Source organism: Callospermophilus lateralis, chromosome 9, assembly GCF_048772815.1.
Source record: "Callospermophilus lateralis isolate mCalLat2 chromosome 9, mCalLat2.hap1, whole genome shotgun sequence".
Taxonomy (NCBI): domain Eukaryota; kingdom Metazoa; phylum Chordata; class Mammalia; order Rodentia; family Sciuridae; genus Callospermophilus; species Callospermophilus lateralis.
In genome coordinates this window covers 7,424,406-7,442,785 of record NC_135313.1, presented here as the reverse complement: position 1 = coordinate 7,442,785, position 18,380 = coordinate 7,424,406, and the positions used below count along the sequence as shown (strand labels likewise).

The following is an 18,380-nucleotide window of genomic DNA, read 5'->3' as shown; positions in this document are numbered from 1 at the left end:
CCTTGATCCACTTTGAGTTTTGTCCAGGGTGCGAGATTAGGTTCTAATTTCATTTTGCTACATATGGATTTCTGGTTTTCCCATCACCATTTGTTGAAGAGGCTATCTTTTCTTCAATGAATGTTTATGGCACCTTTGTCTAGTGTGAGGTAACTGTTTATTTATGTGGGTTTGTCTCTGTGTCTTCTATTCTGTATCATTAGTTTCATTTCTGTTTTGGTGCCAATACCAAGCTGTTTTTGTTACTGTAGCTCTGTAGTATCATTTAAGGTCTGGTATTATGATGCCTCTTGCTTCACATTTCTTGCTGAGGATTGCTTTGACTATTCTGGACCTCATATTTTTCCAAATGAATTTCATGACTGTTTTTTTCTATTTCTATGAAGAACATCATTGAAATTTTAATAGAAATGGCATTAAATCTGTATAGGGCTTTTGGTAGGGTGGCTGTTTTGACAATATTAATTCAGACTATCCAAGAACATCGGAGATCTTTCCATCGACTAAGGTCTTCTTTAATTTCTTTTCTTTCTTTTTTTTTTTTTTTTAGTGTTCTGTAGTTTTCATTGTAGAGGTCTTTCACCTCTTTAGTTAGATTGATTCCTAGATATTTTATTTTATTTTGAGTCTATTGTGAATGGGATAGTTTTCCTAATTTCTCTTTCAATTGATTCATCATTGGTGTATGGAAACACAATTGATTTATGAGTGTTTAAAAAATTATCCCTTTTAAGTGTCCAGTTCTGTGAATTTTAAAACATATTTAGATTAGCATAGCCACCACCACAGTCAAGATGGAAAACAGTCATGCCACCAGGTTCCCTTGTGACCCCTTTCATTACCACTTGCACCCAACAGCCCTTGCCAACCTCTGGTCTGTTTTGTGCCCCTGTGGATTTGCCTTTTCCAGAATGTCATATCAATGGAAACTTTTTAAGTCTGCTTGTTTCCTATTAGCATACTCATGAGAAATTATCTGTGTTGTGTAGTGTTTCTGAGCAGTATTAGACATTATTGCATGCATGTCTTCTAGTTTGTTACCCATTCAGTAGGTGAAGGATGTTTTGATTATTTCCAGTTTTTGATGATTAAAAATAAAGCTGCTAGAAAGAAGGAAACTTAAATGTACAGAGGGTCTCTTGTGGCTACAATTGAAACAGAAGGGTATGATGGAGAAACAATACAGATAAGCATAGATGATGATCTGAATGCACCTTTTATTATAGTTCTTCTTGATAGATTTTTTTTTTTGCTATCTCTGTTCCTTTTCAAGTAGTTCTTGAGTATGCCTTGCCCAAATTTATCCATATTAGTCCAACTTTATCTTTCCATTTTTCTATAGAATTTTAATTCCATGACTAATTTTTTTATTAGAAACAAAAAAGCTGTTATGATCATTATTATACCCATCTTTGTGTGGATAGATGCTTTATTTCCTCTTGGTTAAATAAATATCTAGCAGTGGAATTTCTGGTCATAAGGTAAGCATGTATTTATAAGACACTGTTAGGCAGTATACCATTTTTCATTCCCATTAAAAATATGTGAGCAATGGGCCGGGGTTGTGGCTCAGTGGTAGAGGGCCTACCTAGCACACATGAGGCACTGGGTTCAATCCTCAGCACTGCATAATAAAGTTGTCATGTTCATCTACAACTAAAAATATTTTTAAAAAATATGTAAGTGACATAGTTTCTCCATATCTTCACCTCTACATAGTGGTGTAGTTTCAGTCATTTTGTGCATAGGTAGGGGTATTTCCTTGCTGTTCTTTATTTATTTCGTTTTGCATTTCCCTCATGACAGAAGATGCTGAACGTGTTTGTGTGTATGTTTATTTATGGTCATTGTATTGCATATATTTTCTCTCTCTTTTATCCATTTTTAAATTGGTTTGTATTTATATTAATGGATTATAAGAGTTTTTTTAAATATTTTTTTTTAGTTGTTGATGGACCTTTATTTTATTCATTTAATTCATATGCGGTACTGAGAATCAAACTCAGTGCCTCACACATGCCAGGCAAGTGCTTTATCACTGAGCAACAACCCCAGCCCTATAAGAGTTTTTATGTAATATAGAATGCTGTGTGTGTGTGTGTGTCTATTTTTTTTTGTGTGTGTATGTATATATACCCAGTTTTCTTAAGGATGCTGTTTTTGAAGAGTAGTTTTAATTTTTTTCCCTGAAATTTTTTATTGGTGCATTATAATTTTACATAATGGTGGGATTTGTTATTACATATTTATACATGTGTACAATATAACAATATAATACGGCCAATATCACTCTCCTGTACTTCCTCCTTTCTCCTTCCCCTACTCCCTGGAGAAGTTTTAATTTTAATGAAATTCAATTCATCAAATATTTTCTTTTATGATTTATGTTTTTGGTTTTCTGTCTAATATATCTTTCTTTGTCCCAAAGTTGCAAAGATTTCTTCTTTTTTCTTTCTTTTTAAAATTTTGGAAAGAATATGTAACTCAAGATTACACTTGAACATTTTAAGTGTACAGTGTTGTTACCTGTAGGCATGAGGCTATACTGGAGATCTCTGGAACTTCTTCACCTTACGTAATGAGACTTTATATTCATTGACTAGCCACCCTCATTTTTCCTTCCCCCCAGTCTCTGGCAATCACTAGTCTACTTTATTTCTGGAAATCACTTTTTTTGAATTATAGAATTTTATTTTCACATTTATTTAAAGTTAATTTTTATATATGCTATGAGGAAAGGGTTGAATTTCATTTTTCTCATGTTTCAGCACGTTGTTGAAAAGACCTTCCCTATTGGATTATCAGAAGTCAATTGACTTTACAAACATGATTTATGTCTAGTCTGTAAATGCTCTTCCATTTATCTATGCATCTCTCCTTGCTTGGTCATTGAAGCTTTTGATACCTGGTTATATCTGTTTTTGAAAACTATTTTGGCTTTCTAGTTCCTGTGTATATTATAGGAAATTTAGAATTGGCTTATCTATTTTATGAGAAAAGCCTATTGAAATTGTATTGAACCAACAGGACAACTTGGGATCAATTAGCATAGATTGATGTTGCCCTATTGTTTAAATCTACTTTAATATATCAGTGTGTAGGGTTTGCCTGTATTTTGCTAGATTTTTTTCCAGTTTCATGTTTTTTGATGCTATAATAAATGAGATTATTTCTTTAATTTTATTTTTTAGTCATTCATAGTTAGTATATAAAAGTTTCTGCACATTTTTAATGTCCTATGACATAGTTATTCCTTTTAGTGGCTTCTTTAAAGCTTCTATAGGATTTTCTCTGTATATATATATATAATACTGTCAAGAGAAATTAAATTTAAGTGGTAGAGTGCCCCTGGGTTCAATCCCCAGTACTAAAAGAAAAAAAAAGAAGATTTCAATAAATGGAGAGAAATGTTTTGTTCATAGATTGGAACACCACAGTCTATGCCATTCGGTCCCAAACTGACCTGTAGATTTAATACAGTCCCAAAGGCTTTCCTCATAAAATAGATAGACCAGTTACACACACACACACACACACACACACACACACACACACATACACGCATGCACACACACACACATACACACACGCATACACACACACACACACACACACACGAGTCTCTGTATATCATGTTATAGTGAATAAAGGCTGTTTTGCCTCTTTCATTCCAATCTGTGTACCTTTTAGTTGTTTCTTACCTTATAAGGAATCTTTACTACAATGTTGAACAGAGGTGTTAAGAATGGATATTCTTGGGCTAGTGTTGTGGCCCATCGGTAGAGTGCTCACCTGGCACATGTGAGGCCCTGGGTTCGGTCCTCATCACCACATATAAATAAAACAAACATATTAAAAAAAAAGAATGGATATTCTTGTCTTGTCCTTAATCTTAGATGAAAAACAGGATGATTATGATATTAGCTTTAGGTTTTTCATAGATGCACTTTATAAAGCTGCAAATACCCTGATAGTCTTAGTAAAAATTTCATCTTAAATGAAAGTATAAATTTCTTTATGATATAAGATGTGGTAGTTATAAACATGATGCTATTTTTGATACTTTTTATATTGATAACAGATATTGAAGGCTGTTTAGATTATCTATTTCTTCTTATGTTCATCTTGATAATTTATTAACAGTTGGAGAATTTGTCCATTTCATCTAAGTTGTAGAATATTGGGCATAAAGCTATTCATAGTAGTCCTATATTATCCTTTTAATGTCTGCGTGTGAGGCAAGCACTCTATCAACTGAGCTATATCTATACCCAGCCCTCTTTATGATTTCTAATGATTACCAATCACTTTTATTTCTGAAATTAGTCATCTATATATCAGTTTAGTGGAAGGTTTATGAATTTATCAGTATTTTAAAATAATTTGTGATCACATTTATTTGACTTTTCAGTTTTTCTGTTTCATTGATTCTCCCTTAAGTTTATTATATCTTTCTTTCTACTTATTTTGGGTTAAGCTATCATTTCATTTGCCCCCTTCCCTCAAACTTCTGAAGTGTTTGTCAGGTTTCCTTACTGTGATAAATATCTGAAGTGATCAACTTAAAAATAGGAAAGGTTGATCTTGACAGTTTTAGAGGTTTCACTCCATAGTTGGTTATCCTTGTTGCTTTGGGCCTGTAGTGGCACATTATGGCGGGAGTGCAAGGCAAAGCCAGACTGCTCACTTCATGGCCAGGAAGTGAAAGAAAATGAGGAGACTGGAGTTCCACAGTACTCTCCAAGGACACACCTCCCATGATCTACAGACCTCTCTCTAGACCATACCTCTTAAAGTTTCTACCACCTCTCAGTAGCCAAGCTAGTTCCAAGTCTTTAACACACAAGCTTTTGGGAGATATTTAGATCCAAATTGTAGCAAGGTAGAAGCTTGGCCAACTGATGTAAGCTCTTCTTTTTCCCTCCCTTCTTTTCATTATGGGCACTTACTATAGGTACATAGTTTCTGCTGAACGTTGCATTATACAAATTTTGATGTTTTATTTTTATTATGATTCAGTTTGAAACGTTTGAAAATTTTTGTTGACCCATTTATTATTATTAAGTGTAAGTGTGTAGTTGAATTTCCAAATACTTAGGAGCTTTTCTAGATCTACTGCTGTTATTCATTTCTAACATAATTGTGTTAGGGTCAGAGGGCATACTCTGTAAAGTATCAGTGTTTTGAAGCCTACTGAGAATAATTTGGCTCGATATATAGTCTTGGTAATTGTTCTGTGTACAATTGAAAAGAATTTGTATTCTGCACTTGTTTAGTGTCACATTCTATAAATGTCTCTTAGGTTAAGGTGGCTGCATGTGTTGTTCAAGTCTTTGTCCTCACTGGTATTTTATCTAGTTTTATTATTTATTTGTGAAAATATCTGTGATTGAGAATTTATTCATGTTGGTTTTTACTTTATACAGTCTGAATATTTTTTATTAAGTGCATATATAATTATAATCACTGTTTTACTAATACATTTCCTCTTATAGACATGAAATGTTCCACTTTGTTCCCAGTAAATTCCCTTTTTTCTTTTTTCTTTCTTTTTTTTTTTTAAAGAGAGAGGGGGAGGAAACATAGGAAAAGAGAGAGAGAGAGAGAGGGAGAGAGAGAATTTATTTATTTAGTTACTTAGTTTTTGGCAGACACAACATCTTTGTTTGTATGTGGTGCTGAGGATCGAACCCGGGCCGCATGCATGCCAGGTGAGCGCGCTACCGCTTGAGCCACATCCCCAGCCCCCCTTTTTTCTTAAATTTACTTTTATTTCACTTTAATGCAGTCACTTAAACTTTGTGTTTTCAAAGATGGGAAATAAGAGGGAACATTTCTATACTTATATGAGAGGGAGGGGGCAGTGAAGTAGGGGGCTGAGGGTGTTCTCAAAGTTCAAAGCCCTCAAGGCAAGAAGTAGTGGCCAGAGCACACCTGCTGGGGTTGGTCTTTTGTGGAGGAAAGGGTATCCCTTGACCTGTGGTTTCAGGTGGAAGGAAGGAATGGATGGTTGTGGATACCACTTAGATTTTTAGAGTTGACCATACCTGAAATCTGTTTTTAAAATCTAGCAATAGGTATAGTTTCCAGCGTGTCAGAAATCATTAATCAGAGAAATATGGTTTCAGTTTCTGTTATCAATAATGAGGATAGAAGTTTTGCATGACTTTTCAGGTAATTGTTCATAATCTCTAGTAGTGAACTGGCTGTATGGAATATTCTCTGGAGTTGTGGCCCTTACATTGGTTCCTGAAAAATTTTCATTGTATGTTGCCTGATTTTTCTGAAATGATCTGATTTGAACTTATTTTTCAGTAAGGCCTGGGATAGTGAAGTGTATCTCCCAGATGAGAAATATATTATTCTGCAAGTTGGTATGATCTGATACTATGTCTACCTATGTAAAATCATTAGATAAAAATGATCTTTTTTTTTTTTTTTTTTTTGTATTTGGCAAGATGTTTAAACTTTTCAGGTTTTTTTCTTTCCTGTATATTGTTACATCCCTGATTTGATTCTACATCAAAAATTGTGTTGGTTCTACATCTTTGACTGAGGCAAGCTCTGAAAATTTTGCAAGTAGATTTCTATGACAAAAAATACAGAGAATTGTCTTTTAAAAGAATTCTGTTGAAGCATTTCCAAAGAGACTTAAGCTTTATCCTTTAGTAGGATCGAAAACTAGGCCACATTCCTCAGATTGGGGAAGTGTCAGTGCAGTCCACCTCCTTGTTGTGGTGATTGGTGCAGGGTGAGCAAGCAACCTGGATCAGTCATAGCAGATCTGATCCTGTGACTGTACTATAGAGTGCCTTAGCAAGAGCTTCTCTTTCTTTTCCCCGCTGGCGTCTAAGAGAGTGAGATGTAAATCTGGAGCTGCTGGCATCCTCCTTGCCTCCTTCATCCTTCTCTGTGGGGAGAGGGCCACCCTGGTAAGGGATTTTAATACTGAGAAAACTGAGCCGAGACACACACTCGCATGCACACACCTGCACACATGGTCCTGTAAATATCATCTGAGCCTCTCCATGTGATCAGATAAACTGCATTACATAAGCTCATGGATTACTTTTATAAACCTAGACAATTCAAGTTGTTTTTTCAGTCTTTTGCAACTGAAACAAGAATTACAAATACATTGGATATGTTTTAGAGACTTAAGTCAGAATGCAGTAAATAGAAGAGACAAGCAACCACTTATGTACAAGGTTGAGATCTGAATGGTAAGATCAAGAATAGAAAAGTAGTTTCTCCAGGTAAGAGAAGTCCATGGAAGATTTTTAGTAAGAGAATAATGTAATCTGACTTTTATTTCTGGAGATTTAAAGGATGGTGTCACTGAGAATTCCAGGGAATTTGTGGAGATATAAGAGCTTGTAAAAGGATAAGTGAACAATTTGGTGACTAGCATGTTAAGCATTGGAAACAGTGAAAGGTTATAAGCTTGAATGGCCTGGAAGGAAATGATGATGATATTGGGAGAAAGGGAAGAGCAGGAGCAGGACATGCTTTGCAGGGAAGGAGCAGGGTAGTTGTGAATATTTTGAGTTTTAGGTGGTAATGGCACAGGGAGTTGTCTAAGAAGTACTGCTGAGTTTAGGTAACAGAAAGTAGTCAGGAAAAGAATGAGTTTTCCTTTTTCTCTTACTTACTCTCCATTCTGCCAGGACCCCTTTGAGGTTGAAAGAACTTAATATCAGCAGCTGCCCAGCTGAGAAGGGTATGGGAGTTTTCTCAGTGTGATGTCCCATGAAGATGCTGTGAGTCTAAAGGGGATAATACTAATGTCTCCTAAAGGACGATCTAGGTGGAACATCTAGGCGCATGACTGGACTTTGCTATTTACTTGCTTTGTAGCCTTTGTAACCTTGTTCAAGCCACTTAACTTCTCCAGGTGTTTTTTTTTTTTCTTTCTTTTTTTTTTGGTTTGGTGGGGGTGCAGTGCTGGGGTTGGGACTCAGGTACATGCTAGGCAAGTGCTCTACCACTGAGTTATAATCTGAGTTTCTTCAGTTGTAAGATGGTGGCAGTAAATATCCTACCTCCTATTAAGTTATTGTAGAGTTTCAGTGAGGAAATGTATATAACATATTTTGTAATTTACAGAAAGTTCCACAAAACTGTTCTGCATCACTATGGTTTAAAATGGGCAGGCTGCAATATACAATTTTGACTACAATTTTTAACAGTCAAATGTCTAACTCCTAAGAGTCTCTTGCCTTTTTCATAAGGCCAAGTGGCTTTTGCCTTACAAAGAGGACCTGTCTTAGAACCCATTCTGAAGAGCACTGTATCACACTGCAAATGAGCTCCAAGGATTAACTGTTGTCCTTACCACTGTCTGAAAAGACATTATCCACTTATTTACTTTCAAACATCTCTAGAGGTTTTCAGTCACACGAGTATGTGATTTAGAAACTAGTAGCCCGGGTTTTCCTGAAATCTATAAAGTTAATAGGCTTTCTTCTATGGGGTTGACCTTGACAAAGTTACAAAGCCTAATCCAGCAGCTCCCAGCTTTGAAGATGAGCAGATCCCTCTGAGATCTGGATGAAAAAGTAAGCCCTTCCTCCACAGGAATCTTTTGGAAATGCTTCATTATGCTAAGTTGATAGCAACCTGTACACAAGGATAATGTAATAGAGTTTATATGCTGGAATACTTTCCCCATGTAAATATAGACTTTTGTATGATATTAAATAACACCCTTCAAATATGGCTTTTGTGTTCAAGGAAGCATTTTTTTCTATATCAGTAAGTAGGGAAGCTATGAAATTTCTCACATTTGAAGTTTGAGTAAGCCAGCCTAATGGAAATGTTATCTGATATTTTTATTTAGGATTCTGTTTGAATATTTGGTTACAGGGACTTCTTTTTTTCTGTTTGCTCCCCAGTTTTGAAATACAATAATATTAATTTTAAAAGGAAGGGAAGAAAGATCTAATGCACATCAAACAGGTATGAAGTGGCCAGTTCCTCCTCTTGATTCTGGTGAGTTGCAATTGCTTTTGCAGTTGATCTAATTTACTGCATAGTGCAGACAGTTTCCCCCATTTCTGGGTGGCAGAAGGCTACTTTACAATTGGAAGGATCAGGAAATAGCTTTCTCTTCTTTTTCTGGCTGTTTGTGACTTTTCTTGCTAAGGCTGATGTGTTCAAATTGGGGCACAGTGAACTTATATTGAAAATTAAATTATAATTTAGATGTGAAGGCTTAGAATCACTTTAGAAAAATGCATTTATTTCAGTGTCTTCCAATTTTATTCAATCGTATATATTCAAGTTTGCCTGTTAAGTTGGTTCAATCTCTACCTATTGACTGTTTCCCGGCTTCCAGACACATTGTGTTTAATGGAAGACATTGCAGTACCATGTTGCATCACACGAACATGCATTTTCATTTTGTGGCACTTACTTGATAATTATTTTATTTATCTCTCATTACTTTTTTTGTGCAAAAATCCTTCTTTTAAAGCTGATTCAAATCTTATTCAGAAGAAAAGGGAACCAATATTTATTATGTTTTATGTGCTAGGCGTTGTGGGAGACTATGGGAAATATAAAGGTGAATGTGACATGTTTTGCCATCTGGAGGAGAAATATAAAAACAAATAAATGGAATTTAACCTGATCAAAGAACTCTGCAATGAAGGAATCTGTCTTCAGCTCCTGTGGGAGAGTTCCTCTATAGAATTTTGGACCTAGACCTGTGCATATGTGACAGCTCTGCCATTTAGGACCTGTGGGTTGTGGCATGTCTGAACTTGTTTCTACCTTGTGAGTTGGAGATGATGATTCTCCTATGTATCACCCAGGATCAGTGTGTGGATCAGATCTGCAAATGTGTATAAAAGCACATGGGAGAGTGTGCAGCATGAATGTGACAGTTATACTGAAAGCCTTAGTGCTTATTTATTTATTTTTGGTACTGGGGATCAAATCCAGGAGCGCTTAACCACTGAGCCACATCTCCAGACCTTTTTTGTATTTCATTTAGAGACAGGGTCTCACCGAGTTGCTTAGAACCTCACTAAATTGTTGAGGCTGGCTTTAAACTTGTGGTTCTCTTGCCTCAGCCTTCCCCAGCTGTTGGGATTACGGGTGTGCACCACCGCGCCCAGCCTTAGTGCTTATTTTGATTCATGTATTCATAATTATTTTAAATTCTCTCCATTTACCTAACTCATGTTCTTGTTGGACCCTTTTTATTTGAGTCTCTCCTCAGGGCTGTTTTTAACTTCTCTTCTCAGTGGACACTTAGCCTTGGGACACGTTTGCATAGCTGTTAGCTGGTGGTGGGTAACTCTCTAATCTGATGTCTATCTTCAGTCACTAGACCCATGTTTCCATGTGTTGCCTGGGTGTTCCTCATCATCTCGAGCTTCTAGGTCAGCAAACAAGAATGAAAATATTTTTAAATGCAACATATTAATTTATAGTTTAGTGGCACAGTTTTGAGTGACTTGATTTACAAGTCCTGTTACCTTATAGCCTTTTTTTGCTTTAGTAACTCAAACATGAGTTTTGTGCCTAAAATACAAAATCTTGGGAATAGGTAATCTAAACCATGGAGATTGTCACAAAGTCACAACTGGGCTGCTTTTAAAATGTCTGTATGGTTAAGTTTACTGTACTCTGGTTGTTGCTTTTCACTAATCTCCTCTTCCCATTGACTGTTCCTTGAACTTTTTATGCATGAACCAAAGTATAATTTTTAACAAGGAGTGCTTTAACAAGAATCATGGTGCTTAAGGAATTCTGTGTGTGTGTGTGTGTGTGTGTGTGTGTGTGCGCGCATGCGTGTGCGCGCATATGTGCGTCCCCACACACTTATGCACATGTGCATACAAAGACTGCCTTTGTTGTTTAGCCTTCAAATTGTATAAAGTCAGAATTCTGGTTTCCCATGTTGTATTTTCTCAGTGGCTTGTTGGACCATACCATTAGAGGCAGAAATTAATACATAATAGCAACTGAAGGCCTGGACCCCTTTCTTAATATCTTTCTAGGGTACTGGGTGTGTTGGTGTGCACCTGTAGTTCCAGCTTAGATGGAGGGTAGCTTGAGCTCAGGAGTTCAAGATCAGCTTGGGTACTATAGAGAGACTCCTTGTCAGGAAAAAAAAAAAAAAAAAGAAAGAAAGAAAGTGTGTGTGTGGATTTATGCACAGAACCATAGAGACTGTATTTTACTTGCTAGTTCAACTTTACCTTGTCACTAATTTTGTTGTCGTTGTTTATTTTGCCCCCAACTCCTTTTGTTATTGTTGTTGTTGAGGTAAAGCTATGTGTGAGGATAATATAGGACTGTGAAAGAAAAGAACTGAATGTAGAGGAGAAAAAGTTTATTTGGGGCTCACAGTTTTAGAGGTCTCAGTCCACAGACTGCTGACTCCATTGCTCTGGACCTGAGGTGAGGCAGAGCATCATGGCAGAAAGGCATGGTGGAGGAATGCAGCTCAGGACATGGCCACAGGAAGCAAAGAGAGCACTTTGCTTACCAGGGACAAAATATAAACCTAAAGGCATGCCCCTAATGAACTACATTCTCCAGCCACACCGTACCTGCTTGCAGTCACCACCCAGTTAATCCATTCAAGTGGATTAACACACTGATTAGGTTAAGGTTCTCAGATTCTGTCATTTCATCTCTGAACTTTCTTGCATTGTCTCATACATGAGCTTTTGGGGGATACCTCATACCTAAACCATAACAAGGACAAATCAACAGAGCAGTGATCAGGCTGAAACCTTCATGCCTCAGACATGGGCTGTGTTATCTCCTGCTGTGTTTGGGCCACTCTCACATAACCCACGATTGGCTGGATTCTTTCAGGATGGTCAGGAGCAAGTGTTCCTAAAGATTATTGAATTTACCATGTGTGTTTAAGCAAGTTGATTTGTTGATTTGAATTGTATGAAATTCTTTCTCTTTCATAATTTGTTGTTAAGTTCTCCCATTCTCAAAGAAGCCAAACTCAGAAAGTCAAGGGTAGTTTGTTTTCTCTCATATGTAGAAACTAGAGAGGTGAAAGGAAAAGAAAGGTGAGAGAATCTTATGAAAATTGAAGGGAGATCAGTAGAATAGAAGAAAGGGATGGAAGGAAAGAGAAAATACTGGGGAATGATAGTAGTCAAATTATTACATTGTTATATTGTGTGCCTGTATGAATATGAAACAACAAATCTCACTATCATGTACAACTATAATATACCAATTTAAAAATATAGAAAATAATTCTCTTGTTTTCTGAATAATCTGTTTTGGATCAACTACGAAACCAGGACTCATGTGCAAGGCAGATGCAGAGACGGAGCTGGTTTTCTCATTGTATAAATGCAGTCCCTAGTTGTGGCTTCACTTGGGTGTGTTCTTGCAAGAAGGGACCTGAGGAAATCTTTTTCTTTTTGGAGATGGCTGGCCTAACCTGTTGAACTTATTTTTTTTTTTTAAACTAGCAAAGGAAAGGAGTCTTGTTTGTTTCTAAACAACTTCTAGAGAGAATGAATGAGTGAATCAAAGAATGAATCTGACAGTAGTCAAAACAGCAAAAATGAGAAGAAAAAATCCATTACTTTTTAAGACTAGGAATGAAGGGTTTAAAAAATATTGTTTTCTCAGAAAAACTTAATCATTTTTTACCAGTTTTTCTGTTTCTATATATTTGTAAAGTCAACTTTTTAAAAACTTTGGGAATATTCTAAAATTTACTCTTTATTTTTTGTGATACTAGTGACTGAACCCAGGGCCTTGTGCATGCTGGGCAAGCATTCTACCACTGAGCTACATCTTCAGTCCCTTTTATTTGTATGTTGAGATAGATTCTCCCTAAGTTCCCTAGATGACATTGAACTTGTAATTCTTCTGCTTCCCAAGTAGCTGGGTTTACAGGGTATACCACCATGCGTGGCTGGAGCATTTGTGTTGAATGTGTATTTCTTGGTCACATTTTACTTTGGTTTTTTAAGTGGACATTATAATATTATTTATCTGGGGATGATTGTATTAATTGGAACCTGTGGCATTAAAATGGTTTGGGAAATATTTAATAGCTTTTTCTGCCTTGTATAAGATGAAGATGTTTCATTAAGTATGGCCTTTATGTGATTTAATTAGACTGTTAATCTGATTTGTTGAAGGTAGGCATCAGTTTTGAAACCTTTGGCTAAACTCAGGAACATCTTAGCCCTATCAAATGTAAACGCAAGGAGAAACAGACAAGCTTACTACTTTATGCAAGCTTCTGCTCTGTTGTTGCTTCCTCTGAGGGGCTGCCTAGCTGCATTCCTGGTGAATAGCCTTACCTTCTCTGTTGTTCTGTGTTCTAGTGTCTGTCTGTCTTTCTTTCTTTCTTGAAATTTTTTTTAGTTGTAGATGGACACAACATCTTTATTTTCATTTACTTATTTTTTATGTGGTGCTGAGGTTCAAACCCAGGGCCTCATGCGTGCAAGGCAGGTGCTCTACCGCTGAGTCACAACCCCAGCCCCTGTGTTCTAGTTTCATGCTGTATATTTTTACTTGCACTGTCACTCAGGCAGTTGTATTCACTGAGGCATACTTGACACTTGAAACAGTGCTTCACACCTTGAGAGGGACTGCATAATCATTTGTTGAATGAGTCCTATGTTCATCCCATTAGGATGTAGCCTCATGAGGTGCACAAGGTGGGCCTTCCAACAAGTGTTTCAAAGAATGAAAGGAATGTACTACAAATGGTGATCAAATTTGTTTTTTATATTTATATATATAAACATGCAATAATTTTAATTTGTATGCTTGAATTGTATAGATTTCTCAACCAGAAAGATTACTAAAAATGCTGTGGTGTTGCAGGTAACATCTAGAACCTGTGGTTTGATGCTATATATTTTTTTATTTGGTTCTTTTTAGTTGTACATGACAGTAGGTTTCATTTCAGTATAATTGTACAAGGATGGAATATAGCTTATCCTAGTTAGGACCACATTCTTATGGATGTACATGGTGGTGGGATTCACCATGGTTTATTCATCTAAGTACATAGGGAAATTATTTTGGATTCATCTTACTATCTTTCCTTTTCTTATACCCTCTCCCTTCCCTTTTTCCCCCTTTGTCTGATCTATTAAATATCTATTCTTCTCCTTCTAACTCTCTTATTGTGAGTTAGCTTCCATAAATCAGCAAAAACATTCAATCTTTTGTCTTTTGGGACTGGCGTATTTCACTTAGCATGATAATCTCCAGGTCCATCCATTTACTTGCAAATGTCATAAAGTCATTCTTCTTTATGGCTGAGGAGTACTCCATTGTGTATATACATGCTACAACTTCTTTATTCATTCATCTGTTGAAAGGCACCTAGCTTAGCTGTTATGCATGGAGCTGCTATAAACATTGATGTGCCTGTATTACTGTAGTATGCTGATTTTAAAACCTTTGGATGTAAGCTGAGGAGTGGGACAGTTGATTGACAGTGGATCTATTACTAGTTTTTTGAGTAATCTTCATTCTAAACAAAGAGGATATAGAAAATTTAAACCAACCAATTTCTAGTAAGGAAAGTGAAGCAGCCATCAAAAGCCTCCCAACAAAGAAAAGCCCAGGGCTGGATGGATTCTCAGCAGAGTTCTACCAACCTTTAAAGAAGAACTAATACTAATCCTCCACAAATTACTTCACAAAATAGAAAAGGAGGGAACTCTTCCAAACACATTCTATGAAGCTAGTGTCACCTTGATACCAAAACCAAAGAAACATCAAGGAAATAAAACTTTACACCAATATCCTTGATGAATATGGGTGCAAAAATTCTTACAATATTGGCAAATCTCTTACAAAAACATTAAAAAATGTATACCATGATCAAGTAGGTTTTATCCCAGGGATGTAAGGTTTAAGATTGGCTCAGTATTGGCTACCCAGGGCCTAGCACATGCTCTGCCACTGAACTACAGCTCCAGCCCAAGACTTTATATTTTAATGAGAATATTTTGTAGACTGTGGTTCACATATAATTTTGTCCCCTCTCCCCTTTCATTTTTCATTCTAGTGGTTTCACTTGGGAATACAGTCATATTTTTTGTTGAATTCTCTTATCATTTTCGAACATGTTGATTCGTTCTATAGGATGAACTCTTAAGAAGTAGCATGATACTTTCTGGCATTCAAGACCTTTGGGAGAGAAGGGATGAAAGTGTAGATCAGGAGAATGAGAAGTGGATATAGTCTTGATTCAGGGTATCTTGAAGAGCTGAGTATCAACCTGGCATTGCTGGAGGGATTATCTCACATGGTAGTTTGTACACCTGGGAAATAAGAGCTCTTTTTCAAACTGTGTGGTAAATGTCTAATACTGTCAGCTTCTGAATATATAGTTTTTCTCCTTAGAAAAGAAAAAACTACTCCACAGAGTTTTTCTCTTTCTTCAGGTAATTAAGCCAGAGAGCAATGACAAAGAAACAGAACCTGCCTACGAGTCTGATCTCCCCGAGGAGCTCTGTGGACACCACCTCCCTCAGCAGGCCTTGAAAGGCTTTAATGATAGTCCTGATGTCATTGTAGAGGCTCAATTTGGTGACAGTGACTCAGAAGATGGACATGGAGACACACAAAATGTGCTGGTTGATGGTGTTGAGAAACTCTCAGTTCGCTCTCAAGACAAGGGTGAGTCCTGGACTACTGCCTGACATTCTGTTTTGTGAATGATTAAATATTGGAATTCTCTCTCTGCAACAGAAGAAGTCACACAGCACAATTAATATATTCCCAGTGACTGACCTGTGGCAGCTTTTAGCTGTCTGACAAGTTTTTAGCTGCTGGTGGTAAGAAAGGGGACTGAAGTTCTGCCTAGCGGTTCCTGTGAGCAATGGTTGCTGTGGCCATTTTCCTAATGGGCTTTGAGTTGTGTCAGTAGTTACCTTCAGATCTCCCACCCTGTGGTGGTTGTGAACAGAGTTACAATTCCTTCCTTCCTTTATCCTCCTCTCCCTACTTCCTCCTTCCCCTTCTTGTCGTTTTTGGGGGATTATTGAACCCAGGGCCTTGTACATGCTAGGTAAGCACTCTGCCACTAAGCTGCATCCCCAGCCAGAATTAAACCAGCCTTAAAATTCTTATAAAAAAGGACTTTAGTAGGATTTTTCATTACCTTTAAAAATTATTTTGTCATTTGTGGTGGGCATAGGTCACCCTAAATTTTATGAGCAGATTATCTTTTGAAAACATTTTGATTCTAAGCCTTTAAGAAAGCCATTCTTATTTTCTTTGATTAACATCTAAGCTATGCAGAAAAAAGCAGTTGCAAACACACAGATGAAGTGTTGTACCCAAAGGCCCTGCCTACTTTAGAGAACTGAAGAGCAAGGTGCATTGACAAGTTGAGTATTCCAAACTATAGGTTTCTAAGAGGCTCTAAGTAGAGGGAGTGTATTTTCTAGCCAAATTAATATCTCTGTGTACTCTGAAATGGAGAAGATTTAGCAATACTGACCAAGCCTGGCTGACTAGATGATGGGCTTTGTTATCAGGCAGAAGTCTCTGGCACAGTCCCCAAGAAAGGCTAGAAGCGATGCCAGAAGATTACTAAAGGAGGATGTTCAGTAGACAACTTGTGATAGGAACTGGTGAGCAAGCCCACTGCATCCTGAAGAAAGCTGGAGGTGATTTTAGGAACTGACTATAAAGGATGACCCTGTTTTTCTCCACTGCTCATGGGGTAGTGAGCTGGGCCAGGGAGCATGTTCTGAAAGCATGCGTCCTTTTTGGTGGCAAGTACTACTCATTCAAAATGACTTTCCAACTTCAAAAATTGTCACTGCCACCTGCCTGCCACCCCAGGTCCACTGACTTTTTCCTCTTGTTTTATAGTAGTTCCTCTCGGTTTTGCTTAGATAACTAGTGGTTTCACTGTTCAGGATTCAGCTAATTTCTTTTGGGTGCTTAATTCCTTGAAGTTTCATTCTTCTAGTGTTCTGCTTTCTTCTTTAAAAATGGTCAAGTCCTGTGCTTACCCTGCTTAATGTGCATGTGTATTGTCATGGCAGTGTCAGTTCTCTTGTCTTTTTAATGAGAAGAGAGGGAAGTAATCAGGACCCTAAATAGTCAAATTCTTCGTCAGGAAGATCACAAAGGAGAGAGAAATTAGCTGTTCAGGATTCAGCTAATTTCTTTTGGGTGCTTAATTCCTTGAAGTTTCATTCTTCTAGTGTTCTGCTTTCTTCTTTAAAAATGGTCAAGTCCTGTGCTTACCCTGCTTAATGTGCATGTGTATTGTCATGGCAGTGTCAGTTCTCTTGTCTTTTTAATGAGAAGAGAGGGAAGTAATCAGGACCCTAAATAGTCAAATTCTTCGTCAGGAAGATCACAAAGGAGAGAGAATGACAGGACAGAGCCAGGCAAAGAAATACTTTAAAATACATTGAGTGTTTGGCTTTAAGCTACTTTGCTGAAGCCTAGCCCTGGAGGTTGTGCTTGACAGATCTCAGCAGCCTCTTTTCCCCTGGGCTCCAAGTTCAGTGAATAAGATTCACCTTAGTTTCTTATTAACAATTGGTACAAGTGCAAGGGTGAGAAAATACTGATGGATGTAAGTGAGAACAGGATTGATGTCTGGGTTGGGTGCTAACAGTTCACTTTGCCCTTTGGGAAACCCTGATGCCAGACCCATTTTTGAGGTGTTTTGTGTTGTAATTCTCCTCCCTCCCTCTGACAGGTAAATAAGCATTGAGTGCTTTACAAGTTCACTGGATGCATGCTTTTTTTCCCTTATTTTTTGTCCATTCTTCCTACCCACTGTTATTTATATTGCTTCCTTAGTAGCACTGACCGAAGGAACAGCCTTCATCCTTCCTCAGTATCTGGTACAGATTTCTTTTTCCTGCTAGCCTCTAAATAGAGAGTTTGTGAAACCACATGGCTGTTTCTCATTTCTTGTGCTCTTGATATTTAGGAAAATTGCAATTTGCTCTTTTAAAAATCACTGTGTTTTTAAGGGTATTTTAACCAACTTCTCTTGCTCAGAATAATATAAAATCTGGTTACAGTTAAGATATTGGTACTTTTTGCACCATTTAAGGTTTTGAAATTTGTTATTGAAACAAACCATAACCTTAAGAATACCATAAACTTTTCCTTAGACTTCTAGAAAGGTTCTTTGCTTTGTATTGTACTTGCAAATATATTATTAAGCCTAGTTCATGCTTGTGTTCGAAAGTGGTTTTTTTTTTTTTTTTTAGTTTTAATATAATGTTTCTTTACTCAAAGCAAATGGTATGTACTGCATGTGTATGCATGATTTCTTCCTATTTGCCCAGGAAACTTTTCTATCTTATAATTAGCATCAGTTTCTCTGGTGTGGGCACCAGAGCCCCAGTTGCCTGCAGAAAGTATCAATCGTT

The 18,380-nt window shown here is 37.0% G+C and overlaps 1 protein-coding gene across 6 annotated transcripts in view; it reads left to right on the top strand.

Moving 5' to 3' along the window:
- Window positions 1–18,380, top strand: part of Dis3l2 (DIS3 like 3'-5' exoribonuclease 2) — a 343,677-nt gene that overhangs the window by 101,250 nt on the left and 224,047 nt on the right. For 5 of the 6 annotated variants that reach the window (XM_076866045.2, XM_076866042.2, XM_076866043.2 and 2 more), the window contains one exon: window positions 15,414–15,648. In XM_076866045.2, coding sequence (XP_076722160.2) covers window positions 15,414–15,648 — 235 coding nt within the window. Of the gene's footprint in view, window positions 1–8,892; window positions 8,959–15,413; window positions 15,649–18,380 lie in introns of those variants that run through there. The other variant, XM_076866046.2, reaches the window with a different exon arrangement.